The sequence below is a fragment of the Adelges cooleyi genome, unplaced genomic scaffold, assembly GCF_023614345.1.
Source record: "Adelges cooleyi isolate 19-005CV unplaced genomic scaffold, UGA_ACOO_1.1 ACOO_flye_CR_arks_rails_tigmint_CR_PRNA_795, whole genome shotgun sequence".
Taxonomy (NCBI): Eukaryota; Metazoa; Arthropoda; class Insecta; order Hemiptera; family Adelgidae; genus Adelges; species Adelges cooleyi.
This window is the reverse complement of record NW_026096508.1, coordinates 1-15,391: the sequence shown is the minus strand read 5'-3', so window position 1 is coordinate 15,391 and position 15,391 is coordinate 1. Positions and strand designations below refer to the sequence as shown.

Sequence of the window (15,391 nt, the reverse complement as noted above, 5' to 3'; positions counted from 1 at the left end):
ACATACAAAGGTTACTATACATGACAAGGTTACCATGTGCATTAAAATAAAATAACAAAACTAAAAATAGCTAAAGATACTTAATTTACAAATTATGGGTTATACCATTTAAATTATGGGTTTTACCGAAAAAATTTTCCTACAAAAGTTGTTAGTTTTGATAAGAACACTTCTTTGGTTAACAAAAAAAACATGGTTTCCATTTAAAAAACAACATTTTTTTGACCGTAAGTCAGCCATTTTGAATTTTGGACCCTATTTTTTAAATTTTTATAACGTCCCCCTTTGTACTCTAAAAGTCTCTAATAAGCAACTTTTTGATTGGATTAGTATTTTTAGAGACAAATCGATTAGTATTTTAAAATGGGACACCCTGTATAAAACAAGCTTTATACAAATTTTAAATTCGTTCATCGGCATATTTCATTTGGTTTCAAAATATTTAATGTGGTAACAGCGTTAAAAATAAGTGAAAGTAATATAAGAAAAATAAATAATAGGGATTTCATTTTAGGTCACAATGAAGTGTAAACTATTGTGAACTAAAAAAAACAGTTTTCATCCGCCTCAGAAGAAAGGCCTAAAGGAATATACTTAATTACAAGAATACAATACCTAAAAAATTTGCTTCGTGAGGCTAGTATACTACGATGGGCGCGCAATCGTTCTCCTTGTACCTCCAAAACAACGTCTGAATAACTAAATAAGTCTTGAAATTAATTAAAAATACACATACGAAAATAAAAAGTATTAATACCGAAAAAAGTGTTACCAAAAAAGCGTTAAGCTGTTATTTTAAATTATTTGTTGTATTTACAACCATCACATCGATTCAAGTAGTTATAATCTCGAACAGCCTCCCCCAAAATGCATTAACTGTAAACTGGATCATTCCGCCTTCGACCGTTCTTGCTCAGAATGGGCTAATCAAAAATGAATTAAGCGTATAATGGCCACTGCAAATTTCTCGTTTACTGAAGCCTCGAGGGTTAGACGCTCATGACTTTCCAACAAAGCTGTGTTATGCCGAAGTTTCTAATATTGACACCATTAACTTTAAGAATAATATTGTTGTTCAGAAATCCAGCTTAAATTCCTCTTCTTTTTCCCTTTCTAAAAACATTTCACCCTCTCCCCTAAAAAAACAAAAAAGATTTTACACTCCCAATAGCCGATTCACCTACACTTCCTTCTTTTCTAACTCAAAGTTCACACTTCATTTCAAACTGTAGCTTTTTACAATATGTTAGTCAGAATCTCCCCTCTCATCATCCTTCGGATTGGATGGTCTCCCTCGCTGAACAAATTTCTTCCTGCCTCCTTTTGGCCTAAAACTTTAATTGAGTCTTCCATACTAAAATACTTTAATAACACTGTTACTGATGAAGACTCTCTAATATACTAATGACGGTCGTTTCTCTCCCTTCTCCTTCTCTTTCTTTTTCAATCCTTCAATGGAATGTTCGTAGCATTCACCCTCGTTCTTCTGATCTTTCTCACTTACTACACGAACACCAATGCTCATTTGCTCTCCTTTCGGAATCCTGGCTTCTACCAGGATCACAGTTCCATTTACCCAGTTATAACATTATACGTTCTGAGATCGTTTTGATGGCTATGGTGGTGTTGCTATTGCAGCCCATAAATCCATTCAGATTCGCCCTTTATCTATAACTCCCTCTCTAAGTTCTTTGCGCCTAGATCACTCTATTGACCTCGTAGGTATTGAGACCTTCTCAAATAGTTCCTATTCCCTCAACCTATAGTCCATATATATCCCTCCTTCCTCAAATCCTTCCAAATCTGTTCTTAGTAATATTTTTTCCCTTGTTATTAACAATTTCATTTTGGGCGGTGACCTAAACGGTCACCATCAGGCTTGGGATTCTAATAATAATATCAGCCTTCGTGGTGAAAAAATTTTTTTCTCCATCACCCACTCCAATTTGTTCTTATTAAACACTGGAGTTCCTATCCGTCACAGTCGTCTCCTTCATCCTAACTCTGCTGTCGACTTATCTATTGCTTCCACTAACCTTTCGCTATCTCTTCTTCGGTCGGTACTTGATGAGTCCCTCTAGTAGCGATCATTTTCCTATTATTAATAAACGTTTATCCCAATCCCCTATTTCTTCTTCTTGTACTAGTCCTCCTCAAAATTGTTCCCTTCCTAGATTTGTTTTTTTAAAAGCAGACTGGGCAGGTTTTTCTTTATATCTTGATCGTCTCTTACTCTCTTTTGTAGCTTCCCCTTTTCCAATCGATGACTACCAGTTTTTTGTTACATGTATTATGGAGGCCGCTAAACTGGCCATCCCTACCCTTAAAGTGTCTAATAAATATAATAATTAAAGCCTCCAGCTTTAATGGTATTGTCAAATCGGTAATTGTACATATTGTGAAACCGCCCTGCGAACTGGCAACCGGTCTTTTTGTAAATAAATATAAATTATTGTAAATTATTGTGAATAAATGATGTCGGCCTGGGAGGGAAGCAAAGCGAAAGCGTTCCTTTCCCAGTCTGGGCAATTCGGCGATAAAAAAAAAAGTCATGCCTTCAGGCCTTGTCCTCCGACCATTTTAATTCCTCACTCTCCCCCCCCCTTATTCACCTCATTAAATCTCTAATATATAGCTTCTTCCTTAACAAGAAAAAAGTCAAATTTCTGTGGGGGCCCGCACATTTGGGTATCTTTGGCAATGATAAAAATTCATCTCCTTTTTGTACCCTCCATCTTAATGAAGCTCCTTGTAATTTTAACCACATTCTGCTTGACTGTCCTACTCTGCACCCCAACAGGAAAAAATTACTTTCCCATCTTAGTTTGTTCGGCTATACCTCCCTGGATCCCTCACTCCTATTAAATTCCCGTAGTCCCTCCGTATCGTTCTACTTATATCCTTCCTTTCTAAAGCTGGGTTTCTATCTAATTGTATTACTTTTTTCGCATGTTATTAGTTGCTTACATTTTTTTTTTTTTTATTATTTTTTTTTTATATTGATTAGTAATTGTCGTGATGTAATATTGTGAAATAAAAGCACATTAAAATAAAAAAAAAATTAAAAATAGTTCATAATGAAAGCGTCGTGGCATATGATATTTTGCCATTTTGTGTACTACCTAGTACCTACTTTAAATAAAATTAGAATTAGCAAAACGAGACACACTTCCAGCTTACTTTTAACATCTTATCACAGGTATAACAGATTATAATTTTAACAGAATATAATTTAATTTGGGCTAGAGTATTAACTAAACTGTATATAAGACAACCTTGACAAATTTATAAAATAATAAAGTTAAATGGTACAAATTCAATACCACATACCTGCCGCTTTGATAGAGGTCGCCTATGTCGCTGATCAAAATGTCGGTGTCGTCTATTTGGACTGGCTTCGGAAGACGAAGCCTCGGGAGACGAATCATCGGTAATATCAGGCCGTGCCATATAACCTTCAAATCAGAACATGCCAAATAAAATTAATAAAACAGCTGATTTTTATGACGAGTTTGTATGATTTATTTATTCATATAGCATACACCCACCCGATTTTATATTTATCATCTATTTGCTTATTTAATATTTTAAATAATATAATTATGATACTTATATCGCCCACAACAGAATAATCGGAGTACAATAATTTGTTTTTGCAGGAAAGAGGAAAAATTCTTACAAGAACTTAAATAAGTTAGCTTAAGTTAGCCTTATGTTCCATAATATTATGTACATGACTTAGGTATCGCTTATAGGTTGCTGCAATTAAATTATAAATAAATAAATAATTTGTATATTAATAAAATGTATTATTTACCTGGACTTAACCATAAAATAATAAATGCTAAACAATAAAGCTGCATAGTGTTATAATACGTGTTAATATAATATCAAATGTTGAGCACTTTAAAAAAAAATCACCATAAAGGAAACCACGTCAACAGATATTGAGCACTAGATTTATTACAATACCGTTTAATATTTTTCCACACTAAACGGAATATATTTTAAAAGAATCATAGTGTGTAGGCATACGTGTACGAATTTTTTACAAAGGCGCTTGTTATTGTCAAACATCAAACGGTAATTTCAGCTGACGTCAGTCTTGTTGAACATGCGAATAATTCGTTTGTAAGAATCAGGAAAAAATGATATTACTTACAGAAATGTCATGGAATCCATAAATATTCGGACCGCATAGTCACTGACCGTGAAAATACGGAAAAAAAACCAAACCGTAAACATCACGGAAAGTATTTTTCCGGAATCGAGAATTAAATTAGGTAGACCGTATTTGTGCGGAAAGTAAGAATCCGGAATATACAGGGTGACTGTTCAATTTTATCAGTTGTTACGTCGTACATCCGACCGCCGCATCGTTCCACGCCGACGGGCGGTCGTTGTTTTTGTTTCGAGTAGTATAAATACAATATATCCAACGAATACAGGGCACAGTTTCATTTTTATTTTACATAGGTACACGAGTAAAATGCTTGGAACAATATTTTTTCCATTCTTTTACTTGTATAGCCGTATGGCGTGTGACTTGTGTCCAGAGACACGCACGTCTGTGTTAATAATGCGTACCTGAACGCACATACGACCGCTGTTTGAAAGGTGCGGAATTATGAAAAAAAAATATCGTCGTTATGGTTGCAGTCCGTAGTGCTGCCTTCGATTTGATGAAGGGTGCGGGGTTCGATTCTTAACTACTACTTCCTTATTTTTTTCGACTTATTTTTTATTTAAAATTTGATTTAACTTTAAAACTGTAACCTCCTATAGTTTAGCGGAACGTAAAATAAAATAATGACTATTTTATGTATTTTAGGTTGTCATAATTTTTAGTCTTCTGTCTTTTTATACTACTATTAGTATATTTGTACTACATACATAAAGAGTATGCACAGGCGCAATTAGGGGGCGTTAGCACACCTAAGTTTAAAACGGGCACCGTCTAATATTTTTCGTGTTTACGTCTTAAAACGTCTTTATATAAAAATGTTATAAAAAACCAACATTATTGTAAAACAAATTTAACATGATAAATGTTTGTACAACATTCTTGCTCAACAAAACCATTAACCACAATAGTTAAAATTTTAAAACCTGGAAAATGCAGAGCTTAAACACCCTCAACATTTTTATTGAAATTGCGCCTATGTGTACACCGTATAATAAACGAAATACATAATTATTGTGTATAGGTAGGTCCCTTGAAATGTGCGCATACTAGTTGCCTCCGAAAAACAACGAATTGTCCCCTTGCTTAACTTTTAGGTCTTAATTCATAAGCTACTAGTTGTTGCCTCCCGTGCCAGGTACTAATATTTTTTTATCCGACAAAACGAAATACATTGCATATTATTTCTTTAAAGCTATGCAGATTACACTTTCAAACCTTGCGTTTTTACACTATTTTTTATAATATCCTTCTTAAGTTCCAATTGTTATTGATATATACAGCAGTTTTTTTTTCAACATAATACTACCAATGCTTAGCTTTTTTATTTGTTTGTACTTGGCAGTTAGCTTCACAATAGTGAATCTAACCATCGGGGACGGCCTTGGGTAGACTGGCGTTTGTCCGACGGTACATAACGTGTTTAAATGTCATACCCGGCATTAATTTTTGTGCAGTATAAATCAACCCGTATGGTTTTTTAAGTACGACACAAACTAATTTTCGCAAATTTCTTACCAAACTAATGCCAAATTAATATGTAAAATAGATCACTCCGGTGTATGTATTAGTGTTGTAATTTGGATTCGAATCTTCGAAGGATTCGTATATTCGAATAGTCGGATTCGAATACCTAATTTTTAAAGATTCGAATAGTTGAAAAAAAAATATTTGTAAATTAATTATTATTACTATTTGAATATTCGAAGGATTAGTTAGCTTAGCCGATGATAAAATAACTTTTCAGTTATTATTTAAGTATAATAATTTATTCAGTTTTTACATTATGTTAAGTATGTAAAATCGGTGTAAGTTTTAATTTATAAACCTTGAGCAGACAGGGGTTGGTGTGTGCTCTGGTGCTTGCTTTTGGGGATGCTCGAGGGTAAGGAATGAGAAAGGATTTGGCACGATACTGATTGACCGAAAATGTAGGATATTGCGTCATTTAACAGTATTTTCAAATGAAGTATTTAAAATTCATATTGTAAATGATAATCATGTGATTTTTAAATAATATTTCACCGAAAAAAACGGAGATCAATCATTGTTGATTTTATTTTTGATATTAGCCATAAAATTTTCGAAAAATTTAGAGTTCCCACTCATGCCAATATACCGAGTTTTAATTACAGTCATTAAAATATACATAACATAGTTTTTATTTGTAGAATTTGATATTGGACTCCTGGCTTTTAAAATACTTAACAAATCTTTTTATAGCTCTATGTAGAACTAGCGTCGTTCTCAACTTGCTATGAAAATTCAAAAGATAGGTGTAAGTATTTTTTGTTTAAACTACTTCTGTTATACGTGTATGTGATAGATATTTGAATTTGTGCAATTATAGTATGCATATTTCAAAACTTACCTTCGTTGTATGCGTCTATGATTATTTTTAAAAACAATATTAATTGTGTACAGGTATTATTGCTGCGTCTTGTTGCATCAAGTGTGCAAGTTCGATAATGATAACCATACTAAGGGTTTGTTTTACAATCGCTATTTTTTAAACCGTCACATTTTATAGCTTCATCGTGGTCATTTAAGTTTAAAAATAATGTTACTTATGTGCTTGAGTTGTTTCTTCGACATACCTACATGCAGTTGACAAAATAATATATTTATTTTAGGTGTGTGCAATTGGTAAGAGTTTTTATCAACTGTTTCAACTCACCAACATACAACGAATCAAAAATAAATAATATATCATACTAAGAGTACTTTTTCTACACTAAATAATGAGAAAAAAATCAAGTTGATATATTATAATCAATTGTATTTATAGATATTTGTGCAAGAATCCGCCCAAAATATATATTTGTTTTGTACTTTGTTGTTTTATAACCTTGTAATTCATGCAAACAATTATTATTTTAATTTTTATGTTCCTTAGGTACTATAAAATAGTATGAGATCTATTTTGGATCTTAAATGGGCTCAAATAAGTAGTAATATTGAATTTTTTTAAACTGTCAGCACCCAATAAAATGATTTTAGCTGCCCCAGAAAAATACCTACTTAACACATTTTAAATCTCAACCAACATTTTTTTTGTTTAAATAACACAAAATGTATATGATGAAATATGATGTTAAAATACCCTTTATAAATAAAATTAGAAGACCAAATTGGTCGAGCATTTATGGTATAGGTTGCAAAGGTAATAAAGAAGTTCTAAAGCAAAATTACAGCGAAAAAAAACATAATTATATTTTATTAGAAATCATATAATTATAATCATAATATTGTAGAAATAATAATACATTTTATTTTGAATTTATATAAAATAAAATGTACTATTATTTCGACAATTATTATGATTACATTATGTTAGTTTTACTCATACTTTTTAGAATAAGTTTATCTTTTTTTTTATATCTTAGAATTATCAAGTTTGAATAATGGTAACAAAATAATATAACCACAACAATGTCGACATCTATAAATTGTTATAAGTTAATAATTACATCTTAGTAAGGTTAATAATTTGTAATTCAGGTACTGAAAAAGTAAAAAATTCGTCGTACTTAGGACTAGTTATTCCATTTTCTTTAAGCTTTTGGAGAATACTATTGTAGGCAGCTTTACTGAAACCATAAAGTAATTAAAAAAAAGTTATATATCTTTATATTTTAAACATCCAATGCAACAGCATACTAGCTATTTCCTAAAAAATGCAAGTGGCCCTCAATTGTATTAAATTGTATTGAAATATGTGTAATATCATAAAAAAATTATCTGAGCTAGAGTAGAACAAAAAAGAACTCAATTTTCCTGTATGAGATAATTGGTTGATTAAAATTATTGGTGGTATGATGGGTTAACTGATTTTGAACTTGTAAAAAATAAAATTAATAAAGAACAAGTTAAACATATTTTTTCTACCGAAAGCGTTGATATGAATAGTAATACTCACTTTGGTTTTATAGTGAACAGCAAATCTATAAAGCAGAAAAGTTATTTTATTATACAGCATACATATTATGTGTTTTACCATTGAGTTGATATTACCATACAATATATACTCAATGGTTTTACTAGACAACAGTAAAAATGTCTGTGTTTTAATATTTTGTCATAGGTGTAGCAAAGGGTGGGCACCCCCCCCCTCCATATATTGGTTTAAGGTTAAATTTCATTATACAGCATTAGACTTATTAACTGAACCGAAAAAAAAAATTACATTATTTTTTAATAAATTGTTTTTAAATAAACTGCTCTACCTAGTGTTGATCTTATTGAATAATATTTTAACCTATATTAAAACATTTCATACATTACCTAAATTACCCTTACCCATCGGATTTACACCATCTGCAAAGAAAATATACCTAATTAAAATGTTATCTACCAACCTAGGTATATTATTTATACTTTTACCTTCTTTTACAAACATGATACCGCCCTTTTCTGGAATAAAAAAAAATAACTTCAATATTTTAATAACACTTTTGTGACTGTTTTAAATTGACATTAAATGTATTCTTAAGGGAAACAGAAAGCGTTATTAATTAAAGGCAAATGATAGCTATCCAATATTTTAATAACACTTTAACAGCATTATGCCGCATGTGCACAATTATTTTGTAAGAGGTAAAATAAAGACAATATATTTATTAACAGAAAGTTATAAAACGGACCTTAATTAATTTTAGGTTTTCGGATTAAAGAAACATAACGTCTTTTCATATAATTCTGCTTAAAAATAAATGTTTCTATTAGCTGAACCATTTTTTTTTTTTTTACACGAGGTAGGTATTGACATTTTAAAATTATTAATCTATTAAAATGACAATAAAAAAAAAACTATTACATTGTAATACAATTTTATAGATAGCCTGATGTAAATTAGGGTCTATAAAACTGATAGAAATCGTAGCATAAGTATATATACTCTATATATTAAGTACACTATGTATATTTTGTATGTATTATGAAAAATTCCGATTTAAAAATTATTCAAAATTTAAACCGCGGAACGAAAAACGGGGTTTTAGTATTGTTTTTCAGTGTCATTTAAATGGGTTATTACTCTAATGTTACCATAGAAATACTTAGGGATGGACATGGCAGGCGTTAGTTCCTCAATTTGGGCTCGGGTAATAAATTATTCTATCTATATTATACTAATATGACATTGACATAATATTATGAATATTATTAAGATAAACTTGATTATAATTACTGTATCCACGTTGATATACAATTATGTCATTTTTGTAGAATGAAGGCGTACCTAAAAAAAACAAAAAAATAAATAATTAATAAGTCATAGATTGAGTAAGTATACACACAATAGGTATATAATAATATATTTTAATCTATGGGTTCTGGTTAAACGATAAATACAAGATACATACCAGTTGCAAACGTACAGGCAACACAGACAGATACAACAATAATTAAGCTAAAACAGATATTTGCCATAACGATGCGAATAAGAGTAGGTAGGTATATTAGGTAGGTAGGTAGGTTGAATAGGTATCTATACTACTGCGGCGAAGGTTAAACGTCGAGAACAACTGGTAGGATTGTGATTGACTGTAACGAACGAAATTATCCAGTGAAATACCTGCGTCGGCCTTGTAAAAAAAAAAATTTTAATTTCACCTGATTATACAGAAAAAAAAAACAATAATGATTAAAAAATAATGGGTACGTTTTGAAAATATACCCACCAATACAAACGTAATATATTTGCAAACGATTTGCGTGGCCCTTGTACAACACAATTAATGGCTGTACGATAAATTAAATATTCATTGTTAAACGTATAACATTTAAAGCGAAAAAAAGAAAAAAATTCATTTTTACGGTAACGCTTGGTAAATAAATCATAAAAGCCGTGTGAAGTTTGCATGCGTTGAAATTATTTACAACAAAAAATTATTTTTGTAGTCGACCGCGTTTGATATTTTATACTTAATTAGTCGCCTAATCCTATTAAAACGGTTTTGAATAAAGTTGTGTGTTTTTGTACGAAGACTTGTATTGCTGAAATTGGTCGCATGGCACTTACTATTTGAAACCCTCGAGCGCGGCCATGAACCATTTTATTATACTTACGCTTTTATAAGTATAGTTTTTGGGCTTATGCTCCAAACCCACCGTACTGGTTTTTTTTTTTTAATTCCTTTAAAACCTTTTTTGAAATATTTTATAGTTCTACCGTCGTTATTATTGTGTTCAGTAATTGTACATTTATTTCTAATCACGGAAACGTACTCAAAACATATTCTAAGTTGTGCCATTTATTTGTCTTGTGCTATTATCTATTTAAATAAGAAAAACAATTTACTTTGATATTGTGACGTTTAGTGTACTTGTTTAAACAGACACCTATTGTGTACACAATTTCATGTAAAAAAAATATGCATCGAAAAACAAAAACAACATCATTTAATTTGATTTTAAAACTTTATTAATTGCTTCCCACAAGCTATTCTTAATTAGTTTACATATTTTCATCACTAATGTTAACACCGAAGACTTCATTTAAAAGCAATTTTAAATAAACATTAAATAAATAAATACATTAAAATAATTGTACGTTTTAAAAACATTTAATTAGGTTGAAAATTAACATTTGTCAATTTACCAAAGATTTAAATAATCATTTATTGTTCCATCGATTATTGCATTGTCTATAAAGCTTATGTAGCTTGTTACTGATGTCCCGAATTTATCGCAGATATCTTTCATTAATAATTTAAACTAGTTTTGATTTATCACATCCGAAACAAAAAAAACTTTCTTTAACTGAAAAACGAAAGATCAATTTATTTAAATTTTTATAATACAAACAGCAGTTAAACACCGCACAACTGACTAAAAAATTTTAAATGCGAGGAATTTTTCACAACAACAATACCATTTCTATTTTACGTTAACTCCATAATATAAATAGTAGTGATGAGAATCCGAAAATCCGGATTTTTCAAAAAAACGCTTTTTAAGTCATTTGAATATCATATAATTGTTAAATACTATTACAATATAAAGATGTGTATCTAAGTAAAATTTGTTGATAAAATTTAAAAAAAAAACTCTTAACTTTGTCTATAAAATGCTTTCGGATTTCGGATTCCGGATTTTCGGATTTCAACAAATCCGAAATTCAAAAGCAGTTTATCTCTTTGGTGTTTTGTTTTATTTTCACATATTTATCAAAAAAATGTTACTTAGATATAGAGCTTTATATTGTAAAATTATTTAACACTTATATGATTTTTAAGTAGCTTAAATAGCGTTTTTTTGTGAAAATCCGGATTTTCCGATTCCCATCACTAATAAATAGTTTCTTAAAAATTATAATGTTTAATGATAAATGAAGTAAAATTAATGTTTACTTGAAAATGACACGTTGTCACCAAATTGTTTATGTACCACACTCAGCACTTCAGCTCTGCTATTTGTAATATTGCTCACATAATTCACAAACTGTGCCAAAGTAATGCCATTTCGTTGAACTACATTAGTTTGGCGTTTATTGATATCTTTCAAAATCCTTCCAAAAGTGCGATCTATGGCCTGAAATTTAATTACACATAATATCATTACACGTCGTTACACATGAAAAACTGATGATACAATTTAAATTCGTTTAAACTAGAGATCAACATAAATCGAACAATCATTGACGTGATACAAGCCAGAAAACTGAATAATTCCAATAAATGTATAGTTAAATAAATTCACGAAAAAAAGTTATTGACTGGTCCATAGTTAACCAATCGCCCGGTACATACTATTTTTTATTTTTTGACAAACTTTAAAAATAATTAGTTACTTTTAAGGTACAATTATATTTAACAGATTTAACAATAGTGGAATACCGTAGGTACACGTTAAATGTTTAGTTTACTGTACGCAATGTAATACAAATGATTTGCAAAATATGTATAAGTAATAATTGTAGCTATAGCCCTCCCGGTCAAATAAGCCATACAAATATTATTACTATTAGTAATTGTTGGAAAAAAACTATATTTACGTCATCTATGATATCGCTGTAAACCGATGGAGAATAAATTGTCAGACGTAATAAAATAAAATATTTCATATTCATCATTGTATTAATATCATTGTTTTCGCTTTGAATAAGGCTACCGACTTTATCTGAAATCTACTACACAATGATTCTTATGCTCAATAACAGGCAGTTGTATAGTAAAGAGTTTTGGATCAAACAATTTTTTTTTTTTATATTAATATACGTCAAAGAAATTCACACTACAGTTCACTGCACGAACGCAAACAATTCTACCAAAGAGTAGACCATTTGTTTAACATGACATGACTGTGTGGTTGATTCCATAGAAAACTTTTAGATCAACAATTTTTTTATCATGTCCCTTTTGCACGTAACACGCAAGTGTATTATGAATAAAAAGTATTTTTTACCCGTACAATGACTTGTTATTCTGGCTTTTTTCATCGGCGCAGAGTGAATGGCAATATTGTATTTTGTACCTATCAATCTAACGTAGGCCCTTGCCATTTGGTTTTGCGATGAGCTGTTTTTCTTTCGGATGTTTGCCACCGAGCCACCCAAAATCGTAACGACAGAAAATATTATATAGAAAATTGTTTTGAAAAATAAAACAGAAAATAACAATCGACATTATGACATGCACGCAAGTGTTTGTGTACCTGTACTAGTGTGCTCTGAAATCACACCTCAACTACAACATTTACAGCTTTAAAAACATCAAATTTAACGGTCATATCAAACGGGGGGATTATTTAAAAACAATTTTATCCAGCACAATTTTGAATAATTATTAAAAAAAAGATTAAGATAAAAATATTATTTTAACGAATCATTTTATTAATAGCTATTAAATTCAAGCCTTTACTTTAAGTCACCTTAAGTCTTTTAACTATGCCCAACAAGAGAAATTTAACAAAAGATACTACCTCTTCTGGATGGAACGGTTTATGATGTATCTTAGGTTTTACTGTACTTCAGTGGTACTTTATTTAAGGGTATTTTCTTTAAGTTCGAAGGCACAGGGGTAAAGATTTTAAACTTCTGTATCAATAAAGTACCTATTTTTTTTTCTAATCTATAGTTTCTTTTCCTGTACTTGTCTATTCCTAGTTCTTACATAGTTTCCACAGTGTCACGACCCATTCGAACGTCTGTTTGTTCATTAATTAGGTACCTTATAGTGTGGAGAATTTCCTTTTTAATGCACACAGTTTCATAACTCCAATTTGAAAAACCTGGCTTAAATTTAAATTAAACGGTACACTCTCAATAGGAACATTACCCTCGTTGAACATTATATTTAAATAAATAAATACATTTAAATAACTGTATGTTTAAAACACATTTAATTTAGTTGAAAATTAACGTTTATAAATTTAACAAAAATTTTAATAAATTTCATTTCAATTTTTTTTTTAAACTATTGCTTGCTCTATAAGACATGTGTATGCTTGTACTGATGTTGGGAGTCTTCGGCAGATTTCTATTATAAGTTCATTAAAATCGTTTTGATTTATAATTTCTGAAACAAAAAAAATAAAACTTAATTAAGATCAATTTATATATAAACTGTTAGAATACAAACAGCAGTTATACACCGCACAATACTGACTAAAAAATGTTAAATGCGAGCAATTTTTGCAACAACACTACCATTTCTGTTTTACGTTAACTCCATATAAAAGGTTTCTTGAAATTTATTATTAAATGATAAATTAAGTAAAATTAATGTTTACTTGAATATGGCACATTGACACCAAAACGTTGCTGTGCCACAAGCAGCGCAGTATCTCTGGTGTTTGTGAGATAACCCACATAATCTAAAAACTGGCTCAGTGTAATCAAATATTGAACTGCATTAGTATGCTGAGCATTGATGTGTTGTAAAATCCTTAGGTAAACGCGATCTAGCGTCTGAAATTGAATTACACTGTCATCATACAAAACTGATAATGCAATTTAAATTCGTTTAAACTAGAGATCAACATAAACCGAACAATCATCAACGTGTGATACAAGCCAGAGATTTGCACGATTCCAATAAATGTGCATTTAAATCAAATTCATGAATAAAAATAAAGTTTTTTCATTATTCTTTGAATCAAGATTAACTTAACTTTTTACCCATGAACTTATTTCAATATTATCCACAATTAAATTAGTTATTTACTAAAAAAAAAAAAATGTATACGGCCAAAACACATTCATGATTGAGGTTTACAAACAAGAGTCGGGTGAAATTCCGGACAAATAAAAAAAATATATATCTCCAAAATGAAACAAATTCATTTTACAGAATCCGACCAATTGATTTAAATGAAATACACACCCTTACAATAAAATGAAATGTTAAATTATAATTGTCAATGATAAAAATTAGGATTTAATGTTGAGTAGAGAAAATTACTTTAACAAAAAAAAAATGTTGGCCAATGTAATAGAATTACACAATTAAGTATGCATTCTCAGAGAAAATATAAAAAAATTACTTGATTCATGAGTAACTGGGTGTCTTCATTTGGAGGACCCACAACAGGGTTTACAATAAAAACAGAAACGATTAAGAAAATAATGAATTTTAAGTACATTTTATCTACTACTTTAGCTACAACAAATTAATGTAGAACTCAGAAATCACACGAATAGTTTTTTCCCTCTACAAATCCTAGTTTTATAGAGAATGAAAAGCCCAAGTATAAATAACAAATAAGTTTTTCCTTATTTGGATTGCTTAAAATGTTTATGTTGTGGTTATTGTGTACGTTTTAATATAAATTATATGTTTTCGTATTCTAATACATTTTTTAAAAGCGCAAGACAAATAAATATTACAACTTGAGTATTTTGAATACGTTTCCGTGTTAGTCAACAAATTTCACATCAAACCATATTTTTTCTTATTTCCATAAATTGACTTAAAAGCTCAAGACAAATAAAAAAAACAATCCTCGTGTTTAGAATTCGTTTCCGTGTTCGAAAACAAACATCACATCAAACACATCTTTCCTTTCTTGTTTCAATAAGTTTTAAAAGCACAACAAAAATAAATATTACAGCTTAGGTATGTGTTTTGAGTATGTTTCCGTGTTAGACAACAAATAACCCATCAAACTATATGTTTTCTTATTTCACTAAATTATTTTAAAAGCCCAAGACAAATAAATAACACAACTTATTTGTTTTAAATACGTTTCCGTGTTAGAAAACAAACA

The 15,391-nt window shown here is 30.0% G+C and overlaps 2 protein-coding genes across 2 annotated transcripts; both read right to left on the bottom strand.

Moving 5' to 3' along the window:
• Nucleotides 1–7,581: 7,581 nt before the first annotated feature.
• LOC126845509 (uncharacterized) lies at nt 7,582–9,707 on the bottom strand. The gene is made up of 6 exons (XM_050584162.1): nt 9,547–9,707; nt 9,372–9,422; nt 8,567–8,596; nt 8,468–8,500; nt 8,103–8,127; nt 7,582–7,773 (listed from the first exon to the last, which is right to left on the bottom strand). Exons 1-6 carry the CDS (start codon nt 9,611–9,613, stop codon nt 7,650–7,652), a joined length of 330 nt encoding a protein of 109 aa, XP_050440119.1. The 5' UTR covers nt 9,614–9,707; the 3' UTR covers nt 7,582–7,649.
• A 3,887-nt stretch (nt 9,708–13,594) lies between these two features.
• LOC126845500 (uncharacterized) lies at nt 13,595–14,827 on the bottom strand. Its single transcript, XM_050584146.1, has 3 exons — nt 14,669–14,827; nt 13,916–14,093; nt 13,595–13,701 (listed from the first exon to the last, which is right to left on the bottom strand). The coding sequence occupies exons 1-3, from the start codon at nt 14,765–14,767 to the stop codon at nt 13,595–13,597; spliced, it is 384 nt and encodes a 127-aa protein (XP_050440103.1). The 5' UTR covers nt 14,768–14,827.
• Nucleotides 14,828–15,391: the final 564 nt, after the last annotated feature.